Source organism: Tympanuchus pallidicinctus, unplaced genomic scaffold (genome assembly GCF_026119805.1).
Source record: "Tympanuchus pallidicinctus isolate F22 unplaced genomic scaffold, pur_lepc_1.0 scaffold1, whole genome shotgun sequence".
In the NCBI taxonomy this organism is placed as follows: Eukaryota; Metazoa; Chordata; class Aves; order Galliformes; family Phasianidae; genus Tympanuchus; species Tympanuchus pallidicinctus.
Window position 1 is genome coordinate 82,198,506 of NW_026294618.1, and position 24,832 is coordinate 82,223,337.

Consider the following 24,832-nt stretch of genomic DNA (forward strand, 5'->3'; position numbering starts at 1 on the left):
AAAGTTTGCTTATCGTTCCCTGTTTCGCAGCTTTGCTCCTCACTTAGAGGCATCCCAGCCCACAGCCCCATGCTTTCAGGTAATCTGACCAGGATTTTTAACGCTGGCTACATCCAGACTCTGTCTACCCAGAGTTTTCAGCCTGATTAAACATTTGCCAGCTAAATTTAAACCCATTCTTTTTCCTGGTTTGTGAAGTGCCTGAAATCCTATGCTAATAACAAACAATGAAGCTATCCATTCTTTTTCAGTTGAGTCAAATCAGCTTATCGCTAATAAAAAGCCCTTCACTGCTCCTTAAAGCAGAGGCTAATAATGGTGAGTCAGATACATTCTTGTGATAGCAGTTGTTCAGTTAAGAAACCCTCTCAGCTGACTGAAAAGCGAAATAGCTTTTTTACGACGACTTAATCCCACTGTAACAGCATCTATGGCTGTAACCAATGGTTTAATGGTTCAGTGCCCTGTTAATAAGGTTTCAAACAAGTGACTGTATTTTCATCACACCAAACTTGAAGCCAAAGAGCATGGGAGCTTTCTGGGTGTTGCTTTTTTGTTTGTTTGTTTGCTTTTTTGCTTTGCTTTGTTTTTGTTTAACTGTCAAGAAAGCACCCAAACCCATGGCTGGCAGTAGTGCTTAAGCTGGCAAAGTTTTGATTATTTTTGTTTCCACATTTTAGAGAGACAGAAGAAGAACTTTCTGAGAATAAAAGGCCATATTTTGTGTTTCAATATAATGTCACAAGCTCAGATCCACATAATGTCAAGATCAGTTCTACAATATCTTACTCTGACCTCCAAGATAACTATTCTTCCTGGTAAACTGCAGTGTATTCTGCAAATCACATAAAGCATTAATTTTTTTCTGATACAAGTTCTATGATTATTTAAGAGTTTTTGCAAGGCAGGCCTATGCCTACACTGCACTTCGTCCTCAGCATAATCTTCTAATCATGTATTCTGCTCTTTCTTGCCCCACAGGCGTCAATGTAGCTGCCTCTTGATTCAGATTGAGGAACTGTGTTTTTAACTGCAGAATTCCCAGCAGGATGTGTTGATGCAGTCCAGACACACACACTTTCAAATCCTATTTTAACCAACTCTGCATACATAGTTTAAAGCCAGATGTGTTTAATATAGTGCAAATAAAGGACTGATTTGCAAGTGTACTGGGGCCAACAAGGTCAGGCAGTTTGAATTAGTATTTTCATCATCATCAACTCCTGCAATTTCATTTGAATTCTCCTGATATTTAGTATTTGTTATAAAGTCAGGCTGTGGGAACCAAGAGCTTTCATGAATCTGTCTGCTTTAACTTTTATTAGAAGCTTGGAAACCTTACCTATGTACAAAAAGAAAGAAGGAAAAACACAATGAAGCCCAAGCACCTAATTCCAAACCCCAAATGCCCAAAGGATGAATCAAAAAGAAAGAAGACATTCCTTTAAAAAAGGATTTCATAGTTTGAAAACCCACTCTGTGGTGCAGAGGAGCTAGATTTTGTTAGGGCTCCTTACTTCCACTTCCCGACCTGTATGGATACGCATAGCTCAGGGCCTTCTCTCTCTGTCAGATAACAGTGGGCCGCAGCAGTGGGCTTCGTTCTACTTTTTCACAGGCCTAATTTCAGTTTCTTTACAACATCAAGCTCTCATTCTTGCTTTTCCGGCAGAAATGAGCTGCTTTGAGCTGAGAACGCGTTTCCAGCCGATCGGATTTATTTACCTTTCTCAAATCGTTTCTGTGCTGATAACGAGTATCAGAGCACACGATTTCCCGGGCATATCGCTCCAGCCAGGGCGCCGCCGGGCCCCCGAGCACAGCCGAAACCGCAAACCCACGTCTCCCTTCCCCCTCACGGCGGAGGCGGCTGACCGAGGCCCGGCTCTCCGCTCCTTGAGGCTCCCAGCAAAGGGGCTGACCCTGACGGGCCCGGCAGCTCGGCGCGGCGGCCCGAACTCCCTCTGCGCCACGGGCTCCGTGCCGCCGCGCCAGGTACTAACCTGACCAGGTCGGTCATACACGATCCCACCACCGCCACCTCGGCGGCCATGGCGCTGGGGACGGGGCGGACAAACCGGCTCCGAGGCCCGGACCCTGGACCCTGAACCCAGCCTCCGCACCGGGCCGCGCCGCGGCTTCGCCCGTTGCCACGGCGACGGGCGGGTGAGAGGGGGGGCCTCGGCCGGTAGGGGCGCCCCTGGCGAACGCCTGTCGGGACGCAGCTCTCTTCGCTCCTGCCCGCCCCCGTCCCGCCAGCTAATTCCGCGCCGCTCCGGCTGCGGCCTCCCCGCGGCCCCTCACCTCCCCGGCTCTACCCCCACGCTGCGCGGAGACAAAATCCGCCCAGGCGCTGCGGCCGCCGCCAGCTCTCAGGCCCGCGAAGCCCCCTGCGGCCCTGGGAGCCGCGGCGGCGGCGGCGGCGGGGCGCGGAGGCGCGCACGTCGCGCGGCGGGGCGGGAGCGCGCACGCCGGGCGCGGGCGGACGGGACGGGCGCGTGGCCGCGGCCGTTGCTAAGGGGCCGCGCTTTGGCCGCCGTAGGTATGGCGGGGCCGGGGCTCGAGCGAAGGCCCGGGAGGGGCGGGCGGGAGGGCGCCAGCGCCCCTGCTGGCTCCGGTGGGGGGGCGGCGGGAGGCCTGGGTTCTGCTCCCGCCTCCTCCTCCGGCCCCGGGAGGCGGCGCGGGGCCGGGATCGGCACCAGCACATCCCGGGGCGGAGGGCCGGGCTCCTCGGTCGGCCCCGCCCGCCGCCCCGGGGCCGGCCCGGCACGTGGCTGCTGGAGCCCCGGGAACGGCGCCGAGGGCCCGACTCCGGCAGGGGGGGAGCGGGACGGGGCCGAGGAGCGACGCCGAAGAGCGACGCCGGGCGTCCCCGCCCAGTGCGGGCAGAGCTGGGCGGCGGGGCGGGCGCAGGAGGCTCCCGTGCGCTTTGGTCTCATCCGCAGCGCCTCTGTGCGACGCTGAACCCGTGCTGAATGTTTGGCTCGGCGGTGGGGACGCTCGTTTCCGTGTGCTCGTTGCGGAGCTTGCCTTCGACTGACCTGAACTCGTGGCTGCTGAGTCTGAAAGGGTCCCGCTGCTCGTTTTGTACTTCTCCCAGATAGGGAGGGAAACTGCTTCTTGGGTTATTTATTTGTTGGTGTTTAATTCCCACGGGTTAATTTGGTTTGTGCTCTGTTCCCAGCATTGCCGGGCCGCTAAGCTGGGGAAAAGATGTATGTTGGAACTGAAAGTTATGGAAATAGTATGGTTGTGTTACTGTTTGTAAATCCCTTTGTTTACGGATCCCTTTGTTTACAAAATAAATCAGTGAGTGTAACCAATTGGAGCCTTTAAGCGTTGTGCGATAGCTGGCTTGAGATGTAGAAGGTATTGTGGGTCTTAAAGAAGCGATGCAATAAAGCCAGGAGCAGTGCTTCAGAGCCCCTGGTGCCTTGTGCTGTCAATACCTGCGTACTCCACTAGTGGAAAGGTAAAGAACACCCTGTCACTCACTTTAGAAAGTGTCTGTTTCACCTTTGGTCATCTCATGCATCTCCACGCGTCACAGTTCTACCCTCATACCTGAGTTCCCTGGAAGGATGTTGTATAATCAGAACTAATGTTGAGGTCTCTGTTATATGAAGTGATAGGATGGCCTCTATTTCAGCATGCTTTTCGTGCTTCAAGAAGGCCTTACCATCATCAGCTCTGCTGCCTGAAGTTACTCTCCCTGCAGTAGAATAAAACATGATGGAATAAAACGTGCCCAGAGTTAGCCACTCTTGTGCAATATCTGTCATTCTAGTTTAAACTAATTTTTTTTAGCTGTTCAAGCTCAGTCGTTGGTCTTTGCATTGATGTAGGCTAACTCTGAGTTTGTTTTCTCAGTGTTTCTGGATGAGTTGGCAGGGTGTTTTAAGTGAGATCCAACTAAAGGGAGGGAGTGTCCTGAGTGGCCATAAATGTCTGCCAGGCAAGTGTAAGTGGTTGCCCATCATCAGTTATGCTATATCGTGTAAGTGTGTGTGTAAGAAGAGCAAGTTATATATTAGTGTATGGATATTCAGTCTCGAGCTTCTATAGCTGCTGTGAAGTGCAGGAAACTGTATTAATTACAATTTGTAGGAAATCCCTGGGTATTTTTGATCACCCAAAAATGCCTGGCCTTTGTTTTACTCCAAGTTGCTATGATAAGTTCTCTTGAAGACTCATTCATACTGCTTCCATGTGAATGGCTTTCATAAGAACAAAACACATAGCTCAAATGATTAATGATGCTACCTTCTGGAAGGAATTATCAGTTTGCAGAAGATCTGTTAGTTGCCAACTGAAGGTTGTAAGCTGAGTGGTAGGAAAAACAGAGAAATGTTGTGAATGCAGCAGTTTGGGCACGTTGTTATTTGTGAATGTAGATGAATAATAAAGAGTTTGTAATGGCCAGAGTTAAGTTGTGGGGCCTTCTGCTCAAATTTGCAGTGGTGATTTTATATTATGCTGAGTCACTTGTGGCCCTATTTTGTAAAACTCTGAAATTCAGTTAATTTTCAGGTAGAACTGTAAACATACCAAGAATATGAGTGAATGTATTTTTAGCATTTAGATAGGTTGCTTGCCTTTCTTTCTTCCACTTCTGCCACAGCCTGGTTTTGCCCACAGATAGGCTTTCAGCATGAGACTATTTTAAATTACAAACAAGATCAGCTCCTGCATTTAGTCTAGAAAGCAGCAAGTGTGATTATAGTGGCCTCACTGATGTAGCGTAAGGTCGTGCAATTGCAAGTGCTTCTGAAGAAGCTGTGCTTGAAGTTTGTGTATAACAGTTTCACAATGTGTTTTGTGCCTTTCAGAGCATGGTAGTATCACCGATAGGAAAGTCTTTGAAGGAAGCACAAAATGCTCTGTCTATCTCTTAGTGAAGTGTTGTGAATGTAATACTGATGATGGTTATGCTTGTAGTTGTATTACAAATTAAAAATATGTGGAGAGAAAATATGTAGAGAGTGCAATCCCATTGCAATCAGTACTGTAAGTCTAGTTGATGTCAATAGAAGCAGAACAAATGTGGCTTGTTGATTACAGCCTCTAGGGGAATGCTTACAAGAACAGCTAGGCTGTGAATGGTCAGGAGGACCTTCCGTTTGATTTATCTTTCTCATAGGGATAGGATCTTAATTAAAGGAGCCTAGGATTAAAGATTCTTTATATTGAGTTTGAATTGAATAAATGGGTTTCTTTGATCATTGCAGAGGTAGGAGAAAAAAGTTAGCTTTGTACTCTTCAATTCCTGATCGCTAGAGCGCTAAGCTTATTTTTCCTTTGATGTTGTCATAGTATATGTGAATTTACACCAAATAAGTAGGATATTTTAAAATTGTTTTTCTCCCTTACTGTTCCTGTACAGCTAAAGACAGAAGGAAGAGAGAACGCTACAATGTCTCCCGAAGTTGCCTTGAACAGAATTTCTCCTGCTCTTTCACCGTTCATTTCGAGTGTGGTGAGAAATGGAAAAGTAGGCCTGGATGCTACCAATTGTTTACGAATTACAGACCTGAAATCTGGGTAAGTGTTTGAGTTCCTTGTTTAGAAAGAATGCCCAACCCCTCAATGACAGTTCAGATGTCTTTTCAGAACTGATCTTTTACTATGTCAGTGTGTCCTTAAGCATTTTCAGTATATCTGAAACTGAAATGCTGTCTAGATTGTTTTTCTGTCTTATTAGCATTTTGTACTTTGCGGGATTTAATTTGTCACGTTGTTGGCGATAATAATCTTGCTGACACACTTTCATTGGTGCCACTGGTTTTCAGCAGTTAGATTGTTGTAAACACATTTTCCAGCTGTTTATCACTTGCTTACTTAATCTTTTCTATAATTTTGAAAGTGGAAGATAAATTTCTAAGACCTTACTGTAGTAACAAATATGCTAAATAAGAAAGAAAAACATTTCTTTATCTAACCTTCTCCAAGATTAGTACATTTAATAGCTGTAGGCTGCAGTGTTTGAAATAGGCCAAGCTACTATTTCTGTTTTTAAGTCTACAAGGATGCGTGGTGGTTTTCAGCTGCTGATAAAGTTTGGGATCCACATGTACAGAGGGAACTCTGATGTGTAACCTCTGTGAATAATACGTGGGGGGTGTGAACTGCTAAAAGTAGAGTTTACTTTGGATGTTGCCAGATGGGAAACTCTCAGAGCAGCTGATAAAGAATTCTGAAGATGAGAGGATATCAGAAATTGCTTCTATAGTTGTGCATCTAACCACATTCCTGACTGAGGTACTTCTTTGAGACTGGAGTAGAGACTCTGAAATTATTTTGGCTTAGGGTGCTGAAATCACTTTGCATCACTTTGATGCAGACTCTGCTGGTTTGATTTGAATGATAGTGTAGCCCAATAAGTTTTGAGAACTACCACGAAAATTCTTTAAAATTTAGTTCTGCTGAAAACTGTTTCATGTCCTTCTGTAGTTTGCTTTGTTATGGTTTCTTGGACAGTTAGGAGTTGCTTTTCCTGTAGATACAATGCCTTTTCATCAAAGTCTGATTTCTATGGTTAGCTTGAAAAGAGTCATCCTCTGTGACACTGCCGTCTTTCTTGGAGGTCTAAGAAGCTGTAACTTTGTGTCGTTTGCCTTAGTGTTTGATCTTGCAGATTAAATGATACAGGCTGAGCAATTACTTACCTGCAACTGTTGCTTCATTGTAGCCCTTTCTTTTTTTTGAACTAGTCTCCTAGGAAGGCTAAGGTAGCATCTGTCTTGCCTTCGCTTTTCTGAAAAGGGATAGAGAAAAAAAAAAAAAAAAAAAAGAGAAAACACAGGTGTGGTCTGGTGATGAAGGTGTCAGCTTATTGGGAGGTTGGTAAGAATTTTCTCAGTGCCCACAGTGCTTATGCTGCTTGCCTTTAGAATAGATTAAAATAATTCAACACAGTGTTTTTTTAGCTAACTCTTTTCAGAGGTATTTTAGTATGTGTTTTTAGCCTGTAGTCTTACTGAGATTATCTTCAGTTTGCTGTGATATGTCTTAAATGTTTTCCAAGAGTTTATTCTTTAACTTAAAAAACGGAAAACTTACTCCTAACTGTGCCTGTTTTCCAACCTAGTGATTCAAATTCTATACTGTTTGCATTGAATGTGGAGTACAGAACATAAATGCAGTGACCAAGAGAGATTGAAATTTACCTCTGGGTGCTGCCTCTCAAGGAAAAGTTTGTAGGGCTCCGAGAATCCAAAAAATAGATTGGAAGGCATTGGTCTACTCTGTACTCCTATCCTGACTTAATGCTCTTATTCAACCCTTCTACTTTCTTTAAACTTTGGAAAAAAAAAAGCAAAATGACAGTGCTCAGGAAGTAGAAGTCAGGGACAAATCTAGGTAATAACTGTATGAAATACAAGGACATAGAGATTGAACAGGGAGAAGGAAAACAAGGAGAGCAGTTAAGCTAATATGTTAATAAGTTAATAATGGGGATGAGGTACAGGATATTGATTGCAGAACTCCCTTCAGTTTCAGTATTGCTGAATCAGGCTTTAAATTTAAAAAGCTGAAATGTATCTGAGGAAGAGGTACTAGATTAAGTGTCTGAAATCAAATAAAAAGCTATTATTTATTTCAAATGAATGTGGCCATGAGCAGAAACTTTTGAATGAGTTCAATGACATATGAAAGGAACTCAAAACATGTCTTGCCATAGGCTAGCTTGAATTTGTTACGGAACATACAGATGTTTTATGAATTAACTGTTGTGTTGTGTGAAAGATTTTTGAGACGAAAAAAATGATTTTTTTTTTAACCTTTAGGATGTTAAAATCTGTAAGGTAATCTTTTCAGTAGATAGTAACTTAGAAGACAAAGACTTCTGGAAGCTTGTGAGTGCCTTGATGCTGACAAGGGGATCAAGGCAAGGAACTGCATGGCTGCTTCACTGTCACACACCACAGTGTTACTCTGGTAGAAAAATAGTGGTTAATGCAGTATTCTGGTTGCCTAACCAACCAGTGCTTTGTGTTATGTAACAAAATTTACAGATGCAAGATGCATCCATTCTCAATTCATAGATTTTAGAAACTGGAGCTGCAGATCATAGGGAATTATAGAAATGTGTTGGATGTGGTAGCATCTCCAACACCTTGCCTGTTCATAACTTCGGTTTCTTAGTTCTCAATCTGAATGTGGAAGGAATTGCACTTTTCTTTAACTAGTGCAAGATCAAGTACCAGGTTTGTAGCCTGTTATGTCATTTGATTTTGGTTTGTATATGTCAAGTATTATGTAAGTCTTTAACTGTTTGAAAAAATCAATCCACATGTCAGATGTTTTTAGTGAAGAGCTTATTTTGCGCTTGCTCTATCTTATTGCTAAGACTACCTAATTTTGTTATAAACTGTATTAAAGAGCTGATGTTGGTTTAAAAGTATGAAGTATGATATGTTTATTTGCTTTACTTGCAAGTGTGGAAGGGAAATAGATCACAGAAAGGAATCCTATTGTTTTGCAGTCTTTGAGTATGTAAATGTTGTATAATAACATGTTACAGTTCCACGTCTGTGTGTTTTACAAACTTAATAGGCAGTACTAGTCTCATCAGACACATACATTTACATCTATGAGTAGGGCCTTCAGGTCAAGATCTATTCATAGGAATTATACGGCTGCTGCTGATGCAGTGTGAGTGAAGAGTTGTGAGAACTATTTAACTGTGCTCAGCAGAACAACTTGATAGGACAGAAAGGAACTTTTCAGTAGAAACAGTAATGAGAACCTAGGTGATGCACAGTTACCCAAAGTCGAATTTTATGAAGTCTACAGAATATTATCATCTTGTTAAAGGAGCTCCCTAGTTAACTAAAATAGAAGCTTAGTGTTAGATCACATCTGAAATACGGCACCTTTAGCAGCATTGATTCTGATGATAAGGAAACCCTGGCAGGCATCTCTGTTGCATCAATAAAAGGTATTCCTGGGGATGTCAGAATGGATCAAAGCATTTAACTCTTGCATAGGATATTACCTTGTTCTAGACTCAAAGAAAATAATGCTGCCAGTTGAGTCAATGCCATATACTACATCATTCAGTTAATCTACAATGGTGTCTCTTTGAAATAATGACCCATCTTAATTAGATATTAAAATCTCTTCATAACCATCTTAAATTATGGCTAGGACATTTTTCTTTGTGTTTATACATACATACATTAACCATGGGAAATATGTTGAATAGGGAAAAGCGATTATTAAGTAATTTAGAAACAGAAGAAATTTTCCTATATAAAGGCTGTGTAATTATTGTGTATGTAGAATCCAGTTATTTAAGAGCCAACTGCTTTTCCTATGGCTTGTTAGAATGGTGTGAGAGACATGTGTGTTGGTCATAGTCTTTGAGAACATGTTTCCATACAGCAGTTCATGGGGATGTCCGTGATAGAGCCTCAAATTATGTTGCAAGCTTATTCCTACTCAGGACTTTATTTTTTAAATTACTTTGTGATGCACCAGTTGGAATTTTAAAATGAATACAGTAACTGAAAGTTCTAGATACTAAGAGTCTATTTTTGTAGATATGTGTTCACAACAAAGTTATGTAACTTTGTAACTTTCATACTTGTTTGGTTATACTTAATCATTCCATATTTATGATGAAATTAATTGTGGAATTTTTACATAACTGAATTGTAGTAAACCATGTTGGTAGTTTGTTCCTTGCATCTGTCTGAAACTGTATGAGGAGCGATTAAAAAGACATAGTACTACTAGGAGCAGATTTCAGCTTGCAGGTTCACTATCAAGCTGTAATAAAGACATTTGTAATTTCCTAGTGAACAATGATTATTTAATTTTTGTGTTATCAAGTGGACTGCAATAAGCTTTTGGCATTTCCGTTTCTTTTGGGCATTTCCCTTTTCAAAGTAAATATGCATTTTATGTGAGTATTTTATGAAATGTTAACTGTGAAATACTGTAGCAGTTATTTTAAGTTTTCTCTTTATCTTTGCCTTTGATTATTCTAAACCGAAAGATTGTACTTCCATTAAAGGAAGGAAATTTTTATTCCGTCATTCCCATTTATTTCTGTAGCTTGTTTTTTTCTTTTTTTCTTTTTTTCCTTTTTTTTTTTTTTTACATGATTCTTGAATGCAATTACTATGAAACACTGTTAGTGTACATAGTTTCTACTGGTTGTGAGTAAAGCATATACTTGAAGGAATTTGGTGGTTTGACAGACTTGACTGGTGGGTCCATGCAAACAACTTGTGGTTCAACGAAGTCCTGCTCCTGAGTTGGAGCAATCCCAAGCACAAATACAGACTGGGCAGCAGTGGATTGAGAGCAGCCTTGTAGGACTTGGGGGGCACTGGTGGATGAAGAGCTCAACCAGCGCTGGTATTGTGCGCTTGCAGCCTTGAAAGCCAACTGTACCCTGAATTCATCAGAAGAGAGGTAGCCAGCAGGGTGAGGTGGGTGGTTGTTCCCTCTGCTTTGCCCTTCTGCAGCCTTACTGGGAATACTGCATCTAGACCAGGAACCCCCAGCACAAGAAAGCTGTTGGAGCAGGTCCAGAGGAGGGCCACAAAGGTGATCAGAAGGCTGGAGCACCTCTCTTATGGACAAAGGTTGAGGGAGTTGAACTTGTTTAGTTTGGAGAAGGTTCCAGGGAGTCCTCTTTGCAGCCATCCAGTACTTGAGGAGAGCTTATAAACAGGAGGAGGACCAACTTTTTACGTGGTTTGATGGTGACAGGACAAGGGGGTATGATTTTAAACTGAAAAAAGAGGAGATTTAGGTCAGATTTTAGGTTTTAAGTAGAAATTCTTCATTCAGAAAGTGATGATGTGCTGGAACAGGCTGCTCAGAGAAGTTGTGTGAGTACCCCATCCCTGGAGGTGTTCGAAGCCAGGTTGAATGGGGTTTTGGGCAACCTGATGTAGAGGAAGGTGACTTTTTATCCATGACAGGGTATTGGAACGATGATCTTTAAGGTCTCTTCCAACCCAAACTATTTTGTACTTCTGGGAAAGGTATGCCCTTTGCATCCTTTACTGTTACATTGGTTAAGTCATAAACTATTACCTTTTCCATGGAGTAGGTTGTTTCATTTTCATTTCTGATAACAAATGCATTTTTTTCACTGCAGGAAATTTTATTACTAGTAGTTTGTTGTCACTCTCAAGCTAAATTGAACAGACTGAAGCTCTGAAGGTACAAGGCAAGGGATCTGTGAATTTTTCTGCACTGGTTCAAAAGATTGATTGTTTCCAGGATTGCTTTCTTCTGGATGTTGGAAGAAAAAAGGAAAACATCTTAGTTGAATTTTCAGTTTAGTGCATAAGTTTCCTGATGGTTTGGCAAATAATCTCCAAATATGTTAGCATTTTAAACACTGATTTTAAATAGGGTGCTTGAAGTTGTTCAGGGAAAAGAGAGCATTTGCCAATTTTGAGCATGTATTTTTTCTAAGGGCTGTTCAGTTCAGATACTGCCCAGTATGTATTCGCTTGGTATTAGGCTGGGGCAGTGAGTGATTTCCTTATCTGACCGTGTGAAAATTGGATGTTGTTTCTGCCAGTTTTGTGCTTTTGTAACAGTGAGAAGAAACTCTTTGGAACAAATGCCAACTATGGAACAAATGGCTTTTAATTTCTTTTTGCTTCTGCTGAGTGGAGAAGAATATATTCTTGCGTAGCTGGTTGGTAAATTCTTCCAGCCTTACATATGGAGTTACGCTTTGTATGTGCCTGACTCTTATATGCATAGACTTACATGTGACATAACATTAAAAAAACAGGCAAACATTTCTAATAAAGCTGAAGGTTATGGCTTTGTTTTTATTCCACTTGCTGCCATCTTTCTGGTAAGATGAGGGGCTTCAATAGCAAAGAAGATCATCAGAGACTCCCAATGGACCAAAGCGCAGCGGTGTTTAAAATTTGATTCCGCCACATTCATATTACAGCAAACAGAAATTAATGCAAATCCATCTGTAAACTATTTCTATGGGTCAGTAGAAGTAAATAAAGCAAACCACTACTTTTTGTAAACATAATCTACGTGCTATTCTATGATTATACGGTTGTTCTCTTTCTATGTGGGAAATCAAATCCTTTAGAGACCTTTTCTTGTAATGCATTGATCATTATGTAAGCCAGCATAAAATTTTTCTAAGAGAAGCTTCATTGTGATAGGAGTCTCTCTTATTGGCACTTTGGCTGACATCTCCCTGTTGCTTCACTTTTAAGTGCAGCCTTATAAGCGCCTTGGGATCTGTGAAGTGTCAGTCATGGTACTTTTTTTCCCGACAGAACTCTTGACAGTTCAGGTAACTCTGTCCAGCACTGAATTGGCAGTGTTGGTACAATCTCTCAGATTCAACTGGAAAGAGAATAATCACACCAATGCAAATTTTGCTTATTTTACTCTTCTTCTTGAGATATTTAGCTAGGGCGTTTACCTGACACTATATTGCATGGTGTAGATGTACCCTAAAGCAGCTAGCGTCTAACTGGAAGTGAGCATCTTAAAAGAATACTTAGAGCTATAATATCAGTGAACAGTTTCTTTTTTGCTCTTGAAATTATGTTTATTAACATTATTAAATTCAGTCTAAGGTAACAGTTAACCTTCTCTGTAATCCGTACAAAAGAAAAAATACATAAAAAGGGAGCCTTTCCTGTGAGAAGGGAATTGATATGAGTGACGGAAACCACTCAGGTCACATTATTTCTTCTTTGTAATATGCAGCTTATGGGTGAAAGAACAAAATTAGATCATTAGGATTGGGTGTTTTTGTCATCGTAAAATAAAAGAATCCCAGTGAAATTGAATTAAGGGTATTGCAGAATTCCATTACAGAGAGGATGTAAGAAAAAAAAAATCTTCATTTATATGAATTTCTAGAACAAGTATATTTCCTTTTTTTTTAAAAAAGTGTGTTCCTATGAATCCATGCAATAATATGTATATGTATATGTATATGTAATTTGAAGTTACCCTGCTGAATGTTGGTGCTGCTGAAAGTAATGGAGTTATGAACAAGAAATGGTCTTTCGTGTCTGAAGAACTGAATTCTTGATTGCTGTATTAACATAAATTTCTTTCTTCTCAGAGTTTGTAAGATAAGCAAATTAAATTGTTAGAGATCTGTGACCAGAAAGCTATGATGATATGCGATTAGATGAAAGCTTTGGAAGAAAATGTGAGAAGAAAGGATATAGGACCATGGAACCCTATTAATGTTTGGTTGGGTCATGAAAGGGGGAAACATATAGACATGAACAGTACTCTTAGTCTTGTTGCCATTTTGTTGCAGCTTCCAATAACTAAGCTGTTCTGTGATGTGAAATAACTTAGGTTTATAATAGCTTACCTTTTGAGACTTGCTGAATGAATATGCTTTCTGTGAACACTCAGGATCTGAAACTCCAGGTGGTAGATGATAATTTCATACTTGGCAAAGAATCATTTTCTGTGAGTAATCTAAGCATTAAAACGTACCTTGTATTTTTTTATTTTTATTTTTATTTTTATTTTTTTAAATTTTTAATTTTGTTGCTTTCTTCAGAAATTGAATTTACGTTAGTGAGCAGTAGAAATTTTTAGGTTCTAACTGATTGGATAGTAACATGTAATCAAATGACTATTGTGGAAATACCAAAGAAGAGTTTGTGTTTCACGAGAGGGAAGGAAGATGAAGTAAAAAGGTGCATCTTCAACACTTTCATACTCTTCTTTAGAACTTTCTTTGTGAATTCCAAGAATTTGGGATTCAGCTGGTCTTAAGAACAGTATGGTAAAGTACTTTAAATTAGTGTCTTTTTCTTTCCTGAATTTGTGACAGAAGTGTAGTTCACAATGCTTGTGAATCAGTGGTTTATTACAAAGTATAGGCCACTGTCTTATGCACTGCTAGTGTTTTCCTATTGCAATTTACTCGAGTCTCTTAGTTTTTCAATGGCTCCTTCATTAAGTTTTCTATTTTCTGTTTCTGTTTAATTCTTCTATGTGTAGCTTTTGAGGGGAATTATAGGCAATTACTGGAGTATAAATGATCTTGCTTACAAAAGTCATCAGTTTGGCTATAAAAGCTGTTTCTAAAGCATCTAAAGCATGTTTCTAAAGAACGTTTTGTTGGCAACGTTCCTTTGTTGCTTTTTAATTATTTTTCTCAATTTGTACCATAATTGGCTCCTGACAATAATGAGCTCCAACCCTAAACTGCAGGGATTTTATGAGCGCAGATTCTGAGATAGTCTGCTCTTTGGAGCTTTTCTCTCAGGAGCCTACTTTGCACATAGATTACACATGATGCTGGTTATCGACTCTGTCTTCATATTATTATTATTTTTGTTGTTGTTATTTTTGGGGTGGCACTTTTCTACCTATACTGTGACTGGAAAAAAAGCTCTTCTAAAACAGCTTTCTGAGGCAAAATGAGTGGGGAATTTGTCACCCTAGAGGAGTCGCAATCACGTGGGATTTCTGCAAACCCTCATTAATGTAGACGTTCTCTGAGATGATTTCAAAGTCTATGTAGGTGCACTTATTTGTCTTCCTTCCCTCTCTATGGCTTCCTTGTAGAGGATGGGTTATGTGTGCGCAGAGATGGCTGTACTTTAGGAGATTGCAGGGTATCTACAACAAGACTGTGGCAGATGCGAAAGATTTGAAGTTCTAGAAGCAGGCTCAAAGCTTTCCCCACCTTGCAACATCTGTTTTGGCAAACTCCTACTCGTGTTAAATAAATCTACGTTTACTTTTGAGCTATAGCTGCTGTAATTTGTTTTAATAATTACAATAGTCATTAGATACTTTTCTGCACTGTTTCTACTGAAAATAGGTTGCTGGCAGCTGATTTAGTTTTAAATAGTTCTTTGAAACTTAGTTGTTAAGAACTAGGCTTCTGCCCATGGGTACAGTTTGTTTTCTAGGTATGTTTTCTGCCTAGGATCCTTCTCTTTTCTAAAAGTTCTAATTAGTATGGTCCTGTTTATACAAAAAAATACAAATATATGCATGTTTGTGTGTATATAAATAAATATATATATATGAATATGTGAAAATCAGCAGTTAGAATAGACGAAAGAAGTTCCCAGTTGATAACTACTTGGATTGAAATGCCATTCCAGTTACAGCACATCACCCATACTAATAAGATTTAAAATAAACATCGTAACTTACATTGTAGTAACAAGAGTAGGCTTTGTGCACAGTTTAATTTTATACTAAAATTAAAGCAAACCAGGTAGGGTAGAGATGAGTCTTAAAAAAACAGTGGGTCTAACTACTAGAAAGCCTCTTGAAATAATTAAGATTTAGCTGATTTCAATATTTTTAAGTGCAGTAGCAATCACTGTAAACGTAACTGAGCTTTTGTTTCTCAAAAGCAGAGGTGCGTGCTTTGTCTTTTAAGCAGAAGTCCCTCTGTATCGTACTGTGTAATATGCTTGTCTGTATAAAAAAGGGAGATTGAAGATGAACATCGGTGGATTAGAATTCAAATTTCAAATTTCACCTAATGAATCTGTTAGTTTTTAGCAGCAGCTGCTCTGTACTCTTCTTGCAGGACCCTGGGAACCTGCAAAGCTTTGTGGGCTGTGTGTGGCAGGGAGTCGCAGTACAATTCAGATTTTCTCTGTCCGTGTCAGCTTTCTAAAAGATGATTTTCACTGGTTTTCTGTTTCTTCAGCCCTTCTAAAAAAACAACCCTGTCACCCGCTGCTGGCCTTTCTTTCACTTTCCTCCTCCCATCTAATTATTCTTCATGGCTCTGTAGATGACTTATCCATCTGTTGTGAATTCTGCAATTAATTCTTAATTAAATGGGATGAAATATTGTCTTCAAGAAGCACTTGAGCAGATTCCCATCTACAAAGATAGAGGGGAAAAAAAAATAAAAATCTAAAGGCTTCCACAAAGGGTGTTCTGTATAAATTTGAGTGTTTTTTTCTTAGCAAATGCCAGATTAAAAGCTTTAGGTGGACTTCAATGTTTGCTGCCTCTGGGAAAAAAAATGAAAAAAACACTTAATTCTTTCTGCATTTGCAGGAGACACGTATGGCCACGCTCCAGAATTCCTTTGCTTCCACTGTAGCCCTTGTTAGTTGACGTGTTATCAGGGACTCTGGAGCTCACAAAATTGTCAGAAAATTTCTGTTGATGCTAGTTGGCTTGTATATCAGAGTGCTAGTTTTCTGTTCACACTGCTGGCTCTGTACTGAAGGCTGATTCTTGATATTGCAGCCAGAAACTGTAGTTTTATTAGGAACAATGAGTAAGGATTGCCCATCTTTATCTCTGAGCTAAATTTGACTCTTGCTGATGAAATTTTTGGCCTCTGAACCCCCTAACTAAATTGTATTTATATCATCATTACTGATGTCAAACTCATTTTCTAATTCAGTCTCTTGTATCGTGGGAGGGTCTTGGCCCTCTTTTCCCCTAAGAGTGTCTGTCTTTGCCATATACTGGAACAATTAGAATCTTATAGTAGATATGTTAGAGTCAGGAATGTTTGGAAATACAGCCAGTGCTCAGAACCTCCTTAGTTATGTTGAGCATGCGTGTGTTTTTTACCAATGTTTGCCATCATCGTATCTACAGTGCCTGTGAAGCACTAACACCAAAAGCCCTGTGAACAACAGGAGCTATTTGTTAACCAAAAAGTTCTGATCTTCAAGGACGGCATCTGTAGCAACCTCAGCATCACTGAGATTAAAGTTTTTGCATCTCTGACAATTCCATTTAGGCAGACTCAACATCAAGTTCCCCTTCCAAGTCGCTTACATTTTAAAATTTTTGTTTGCTATTGCACAGTGAAATTAATTGATGATCTGTCTTCAGATAGCAAAAGCATAAAAGCTGTAGAGAAAGAAGACTTGAGTCATTAAGCACTTTGCATAACTTTTTGTCAGGAAATTTGATAGTTATCCAATGAGTGTGAGTATTGGTTCGTACATCTTTTTACCATTAAAAGAAAAAAAGGGTATTTCTTTGGTAGACCTATTGTACTCGTGCAGGTTTTCTGAGTGTTTGCTATGGAATTACATGATTCTAAGAAGCAGATTTCTAGGAATTGTTTAAGAAGTGAGTTTCAGACTGGAGTATAATATTTTGGTATAAAAAGAGATGTTTATTTTCTTTTAATTTTTTTAACAGAATAACTGCTTATCTCCAGACTTTAAGGGCTAAAGTGTGAACAGCTGAGCTTTTGTTTAGCTGTGACATAGCACAGAACATACCTTTGGAGAAGATTTTACTAGGGCAGAGGAAGGCTTTTAAATGATAGTTGTAGAAGAGTACTGATACCTGGGGCTGTCAGAATCATACTTATCATCATGGCTTTGAACCTGTGAAATATCAGAGTGGCCTAGATAGAAAGGGATCAATTGCTTTTAGCTTGAAAAAAAAAAAAAAGCAGGAGTTGTAAGTAGTCATTACAAATGTATTCATGTAAGATAAAATCTTGATATTAAGCTCAACTAAAAGTGCCTTTCTACATGTTTTTAAAGTACTCTGTGAAGAAGACGTTTGTATCACAACTCTGAGCATCAGAACATTAATTACTGCTGTGCTTCAAAGCTTTCCTTTGTAAAACATTGAGTATTTAGATGAAGTTATGCAAATGAGTGTAATGTTTTCCATGAATAGGTAGCACATCTGTTCATCGTGAGATGAAGTCAGCTTCTGAAATTAGTTTTTAATACTAGATATTATTATTCTACCTGTCAGTTCCCTGTGATGACGAGAAAAGTAATCTTTAAAAGACCTTGTCACACATCATTCTCCTTCAGCTTCACTTTGGTGTGTGGACCATGCTAAATAAAAGGATCAAAAGACATAAAATCTTGTATTTCAGAAAGAGTGGATACCACAATTCTGGGTCAGGTAATCACATGAGATTCTGTGTTTTAAGAAAATTCGAGTAAGAGAAGATGCCCATAACCTAGGTGTTATTTGTGCCTTTCTACAGAAAAATAACACGTAGGCTGCTAGTCATACCAAAATTTTGTTTTGCCTTGGGAGTTTTGTTCTTTTACTGTTTCTATTAAAAAGTTGCTGCCTCTTTTCATATGGAGGTATTTGCAATTTTACTTGATTGCTTGGCCTGTTGTAGTTTCTGAAGTCTCTTGTGCAGCCTAGCCAAAGAGTGTAATTTGGAAACAACAACCGAAAAAAAAGATTGTGAATACAGTCATTTTCCATCAATTGCAGACCAGTAAAATTTAAAACATCTCTGCTGGAATATGATAATCTAGGAAAAATACTTAGTATTGCTTTTAGGAACATTTGCCATTAAATCAAGCTTTTATTTTAATGTTAAAGAATATTGCACTTTCTGTAAGTATTTCCAAATGGCCCTTTGTGCTAAAAGAAAGGATTGTAGGGTATTTATAGGATCAGAAATTTTTGTGTCTGTTGAAAACCTAATGACAATGTTATTGTGATGGTATTTAGAAAAATGTGCCTGAAACTGTGACCTGTGGTCACTTTGACAGCAACTTCCATTAAATATTAACTAGTGTTGCAGATGTATTTTAGAACTTGCAAGTTATGTTTTTTCCTTTGTGTTGCTTTTTTTTTTAATGCTTCCTAGAACTGACCTTATGAGATGTGAGCCTTAGGAATGACTTGAAAGTCGATAATAATCCTGTCGTTGTAGCTGTTAAATCCATTGCAGCCATTCAAATACTTAAACAGTGGGCACTCTTGTTTTTCTATTCTAATAAAATGCATCTTTGAAAGAGCAATGTTTTCTTATTTGTATTGCGCTGCATCTCCAGTCTTACATGTTCTCAGACAGACACTGATGTCGTTCCCAGTGAGGGCAGTGGTGCGTACTGTTCTTGCTAAGCCCTACTTAATACTTAAAAAGCAGTAACATAAAATGTGAAGTCAATATTTTTCAGCTCTGGTGCTGTTATTCAGCATACTGTTATATTTCACATTGGCATCATTTGTAAGTTTAATAAAAACCACCTCTTTTCCATCAACCAAGTTCTTCACTGAGAGGCTAAATAATATTCTACTAAAAGAAAATCCACTCATTGCATTTGTGAAGCAAGATGTGCACTATCTTTTATGAAACATGCCTTCCAGTCAGCTCTGCACAGATCTGATAGTAGCCGTATCTGAATTACGTTCTGTAGATTGTTTTGCAGAGTGCTCTCACATGACGCTACAAAAACCTTTCTAAAGTGAAGACAGAACAACTGTTGCTTTGCCAAGGCTGCTATCTACTTTCTATGATGATGCTAAAATAACACCATGTGTTTTGCCAAATCAATGTAGGCAGTGAATTGTACCATGTTAGATGCTGAGTGCACACAAATTTTGATTTCTTTTTTCCTGATATTTTTACGTAAACTTAAGTGAAGTTGATTGATCTGTAGTTCCGTGGCTGCCTCTTTGATGAAGGTGTATGTGAGGACAAATTTGATTAACTTATAAATGTAGCTCCTTGAACAGAATCAATCTGAGGCCACTGCACATGTTTTCCTGAATTTGGAAGGGTAAAGAGGGAAAATACTGCACAGATGGAGTCTGGTGGACCTGACTCTCTAAAGCATGGTATCGGTGAGAGGAGAGAATACCCTGTTCACCCTTAGGCCATTGCCACAGTAAGCACAGCTGCAGGAGTTATTATGTTGTATTGTGAGATCAGAACTGTTGTGCTTTCTGGCCTGCTCACTTATTTTTGCTTTGACTGTATTTATGGCCCAGTAAACATTTATTTCATTTCTTTACATTGTCAGTGGTTTGTATTACAGCACTGGATCACTGATGATGTTTCTTTTCACTGTTTAGTCCGGTTACCCAATCTTCAGCTTTGATCTTCATGTGGCTTGCAACATGCATAGCTTTTGTGCTAGCGCTATGAAAAATTCTCAGTAATCTTAGACTGCGAAGAAGATTGCTGGGCAATCATAATGCCTAAATCTGGAGAGCAATGGGCTGCTAACAGCTTCCAACATTCATGCTTCTGAGGCCTGTCCTATGGCCGTAGGCCTACAGTGGTGAGAACTCCAGGGACCATTGCCATTCCTGCCTGTGAAATGATTCATGATGCTGTTTCTCCTGGTGCAGACAGGTATTTTGGTTCTTTGTTATGCAAAGATTTTAATACATGACTTACAAGTTACGAAAAGGTTGGTTGTGTCTCACCTAGGCAGTGAATAGTTTTTCATTCTTATTATATTCATAAAATGCTCACTCACTGTGGGACCCAATGGCCATTGCAGTGATCCAGATTCTCAGGAGATATAAAAAGGTGATAGATTCATGAACTGATGTGCTTTACTGTCATAGCCTAGGATACCTGATTCTGAAACTTGCTTACCTGGAGACTTACAAATAACCGTGACATATGTAAAGAATTGTCACCTGGAAAATTTATACATAAAGAGAATTTGATGGCTTTGACTGATCAGTGGTTACTATTCTATTAGCATCCTGAAACCAGGACTTTTTAACGTGTATTTTGTGTTTGAATGGAAAGATGGTTGCTGGCACAGATCCTAAATTTTCTCATGACATTGAGAATTACTGCTATGGTGAGAATGGGCCTTCCGTATCCTTCCCACCTTTTTCTTTTTCCCCGGTTTGTAAGGATGAATATTGTAGTCAGAAAATCATTATTATGTCAGCCATTGGAATAGTGATGTTAGCATTTGCTGCCATCTGTAACAGCTTAGAACATTCTTCTCTTATCTTCACTTTTAGCTGTACGTCCTTGACACCTGGACCTAGCTGTGATCGGTTTAAGCTGCATATTCCTTATGCTGGAGAAACACTCAAATGTAAGTTCAAAACTATTGTTTTTGCATCTTGACCTTTCTTTCAGCAGTGTTTTCTCTATCACATTAAGTTTTTAACTGTCTCTAATTTCACAAATTTCAAAATACCTGTTTTTTGTTTTTGTAAAGCTGAAGCTTTAAAAACAATGAACTATTTTTGAGATCAGTTTACAGCCTTCCGTAGTAGACTGACAGATTTGAAAACAAGAATCCTAAAAGCCATGGTTCTAATAAAACATTATGACCAAGACAATCTCATGATTTTAGTCTCATTTGTACGTGCTTTATGCTTTGGCTTTTCTGATTTAGTGTTTTGTTTATATCTGTCATTCTCTTGGAGGATCTGCATATGCTGGCTTATTTGCTCACTTTCCAATTCATCTGTGTTTTGGTTCAAAGTATTAGTTTAAATTTTCATTGTGTTTTTGTTTGATTTTCTTTGTTGTTGATGTTATTTTTGTTTTAGAAAGTAGGGAATTGTTTTCTGAATGCCTGAGTTGCTGATTATCTGCATAAGAGAAGTCATAAAATTGTGTTGTTCTTCATCTCTAATAACTAAAATATAAGAGACAACAAAATACAAGTAAAGTAAAATTTAAAGCTTGACAACTTTAGATTTAGGGCAGCACCAGTGAAACCACTCCACAAGCACTGTGACCAGTCTGGTCTCACTAGTACTAGAGAGATATGTGCAAATTGGAGTGGGTCCAGCAAAAAATGGTGAGGATGATTGAGGGACTCTTCTTTCCATTGTGCAAGGAGAGGGCAAAAGAGCTGTAACTGTGTAGTCTCAAGAAGAGAAGGTTCAGGGCAGATACTATCAATATGATTCTGTGTAATGTTGGTAAGAACCTGATTGGAAGAGAAAATAGGGAAAGGGGAACCGTGATTTCCTCAGTGGTGGCCATCTGGTGGTATCAGAGGAATTGGTTAGAAATTGAAATACAGGAATTTCTATCTGAATGTTAGGAAAAAGCTACTTGTGAGCATGGTTATCAGAAGAACTTGAGCTGGGAGCTTTTGTTGTATGTGTGTCTCCATCCTTGGAAATACTCACAACCCAAATGGACCTTAGAAAGCCACTGTAGTGGATCTATCTCTGAACAGAGGAGACTGGATAAGACAGTCTCCAGAGGTACATTCCAACCTGAAGTACTCTTCAGTTCTGTGAAAACGTGCTATCTGGAGGGGTAACAGAAAGGTTAAACATTTAAAACACTTATTCCGTTGGTAACATGCATTTAGACTGTTATCACACGTGTGCTATAGTCATTTTAAATATTAAGAATGTTGTTGAATTCCTTCTCTAGTAGTTTTTCTTCTTGTTGTATAGTGTGCTGGAAGCCCTACTTCTTTATGAATGGAAGTCAATGTGGTTAAATTTTTTGTTTTTAGAAGCACTTTAAAACTTCCATGTGGCACTCACAAAGTTGTATTTCTCAAAAGCTGGTCTGAACATTTGTGTGTGTGTTTTTGAGAGAGCTGGGCTAAGCTCCTAAGTCAGTCTACCATGAGTATTTCTTCTATTCTTAAAGTACAGTTGTGGTTCTAGAGATGTACTAATTTTTTTCCTAAAAGCAGCATATTAATTCCTACCTAGCAGGTTTTTTTAAAATGAAAAAGGGGGACTATTTCACCTAATAACAGCCATATTATTTGAAGATACAACTCTACCAAGTGGGATTTTTGTCTATACTACACAAATAAAAAATATTGGTGTTGAATTGCAGACTTAATCTAATGAATCTTGATGTGTATCACAATGTGTAGTAGATTCTACTTGAGACTTGTTTCAGGACTGCAGTAAAGATACACTAAAAAGCTTCATTGGTTGACACTGCTAAAGAAAATGCTTTCATGTTTTCTGTAGTACTGTAGTAACTTTCTCATGTACAGGGCCCTACTGTTATATTCTGTCAGCCTTAGCTCTTTACTTGGCACTAAGAACAGGCTAAAATTGATCTTGATTCATAATAGAAAATTAGTAGATAAAAATGCACACATGTAAGAATATGGATATACGCACTATACTAATATAGTAAAGGAGTGCAGTTACATGAAATATGATTATGGACTATGCATCAAATGTCAGTATTTACAAATCAACTTGTTCCCCCAGTTCTTATATTCTGAAAACATGTAAACAATTAAGGAAAACCATAATGCTATTGCATTATAGTTTTCCACCTTCCCTGAAACCAAGCAGCACAATTAGACCAGGCTTCGTATTTTAACATCATGACAAACTGAAAGCAGAAAATGGTTTTAACAATTAGTGAGTTCAAGGGATAATCATTCTCCTTGTTTCAGCACTACATGTTTGAAAATGCAGTGCGTTGTTCAGCCCCATAGCGTGTGGAATAAAGAGTGATGCCAGCAAATTCAAGAAAGTTTTAGTAATTCAGAGTTTAGATCAGTCGTGATGGTAGAGGAAGACTGTCGTGGTGTGCTACCAAAGATTTGTCGATACTCTGTTGTAGGCTGTTGTGAGATATGTTATCTTTTAAGGGCAGAATATTTTCGTAAAGGAAAGTTGCGAAATCTGCTAGAATAAAAAGATTGACTGAAAATATTCAGAAGCTACAGTGTATGGTCTTCATTATATGGTGCCAAATAAAGACTGAAGTGTGTAGTTCCTCTGTGGTTTCTCTTACATCCTCTTTGCAACAGATCAGTTCTTTGCATATCATCAGTCATAACCGCTGCCACTGAACAAATACGCAAGTATTAATTCCAGTGTGCTGAAAACTGTTGGTAGGCTACTTTAGGGAAGTATAACTGCATAGTCACAGTCCTGGTTTCTAAAAGACCAGAAAATGTACATTCAGACAATGCAGTAGCTCTTTCATGCTTGTAGTGTAAAATATTTTTTTTTTTGCTTTTTTTTTTTTTTTTTTAAAGTTTGATAACATTGAACATCATGTGACTTAAGAATAGCTTACTGGTAATTTTAATACATTTTCTTGAGATTCATAGAGTCTTGGAATATCCTGAGTTGGAATGGACCCATGAGGATCACCGAGTTTGGCTGCTGAGTTTGCATAGGGCAACTGTTAGCTAATAAATCATTTTTTTTCAGATGTCACTTTCACCTTACTTCTGCATTTATCCTGAACTGCTGGAATGTTTTACTGAGCAGTTACTGAGCTCCAATCAGGAGTAAGAGTTTGGGGACAGTTTTATCCTGGAGATAATATGTCAGTGATGGAGATAAATTAGGTTGTTAAATTAGTCTTTCATCACGCTTCAGAAATTTTCAAATTATTCTTTCAGAGAAACATTGTTGCTTCATTTTCTTCTGTAAGGGACACAGTAAGTTTTGTTTTCGTGGCCAGAGTGGTTGGAAAATTGAGCTTATTTTTGCTAGATTGTCAATTAAAATTGAAGACAGCCGTATTAATTTTTTAATGAAGTCATCCAAAACTCAATGAACTTAAGGCAGCAGCACCACTTTTCTTCTATATTTGAATTTTATCAATGTTCTTAATAGGATTTTTATTTCCAAGAAGGCAAAGTATCCATGATGCTCTATGATGAGTACAAGACCTAATATGAAATTGAATCTGTATTCCAAAATGCACTCTGAATGGTATGCAGGCATATCCTTTATTGCTAACTGTACAGTAGTATCTGATGAATAAAGAGGAATATTTGCATATTTTGAGGTGGAGTGTTTTGTAATTCTTGCAGATGGATTGATCTTCCTGTGGTTAAAAATCAAGGCAGATGTCATAGCAGAGATTCTCAAGCAAACTTACAAGCTCTAATAATCTTTACCTAATACTATTCTTAATTAAAATGCATCGTTAAGAGTGACTCGCTTGGTCATTGTGATTTTGTTCCAAAGAACCCTGGCATCTCTTGGTCATGGTTTTAATTTCGCACTCAAGCTTCCTCTGTTTTCCCCCAACCCCCTACTCTTACGCGCTTCATATTTTCTTTTTCAGGCACTGATCCTCCTTCTCTCTCTCTGTCCTTGAGTGCTGTCATCTGGAATTTAACGGTGATTAAACAATGTGTTGCCCTTGTGATGCTACTGCTCTCTGTGGCCTCTTGAA

At 39.1% G+C, this 24,832-nt stretch overlaps 2 protein-coding genes across 3 annotated transcripts in view; one reads left to right on the top strand and one right to left on the bottom strand.

The window, feature by feature from the left end:
* The window catches only part of RBKS (ribokinase), a 66,292-nt gene extending 64,020 nt beyond the window's left edge, over window positions 1–2,272 (bottom strand). The window contains exon 1 of one of the 2 annotated variants that reach the window (XM_052683348.1): window positions 2,004–2,272. In XM_052683348.1, the coding sequence (XP_052539308.1) occupies window positions 2,004–2,053 (50 nt within the window). In that variant the 5' untranslated portion in view covers window positions 2,054–2,272. The remainder of the gene's footprint in view (window positions 1–2,003) is intronic. The other variant, XM_052683357.1, reaches the window with a different exon arrangement.
* Window positions 2,273–2,450: 178 nt separating this feature from the next.
* The window catches only part of BABAM2 (BRISC and BRCA1 A complex member 2), a 157,736-nt gene continuing 135,354 nt past the window's right edge, over window positions 2,451–24,832 (top strand). Inside the window, exons 1-3 of the mRNA XM_052702229.1 lie at window positions 2,451–2,542; window positions 5,384–5,541; window positions 20,701–20,777. Of these exons, the coding sequence (XP_052558189.1) occupies window positions 5,414–5,541; window positions 20,701–20,777 (205 nt within the window). The 5' untranslated portion in view covers window positions 2,451–2,542; window positions 5,384–5,413. The remainder of the gene's footprint in view (window positions 2,543–5,383; window positions 5,542–20,700; window positions 20,778–24,832) is intronic.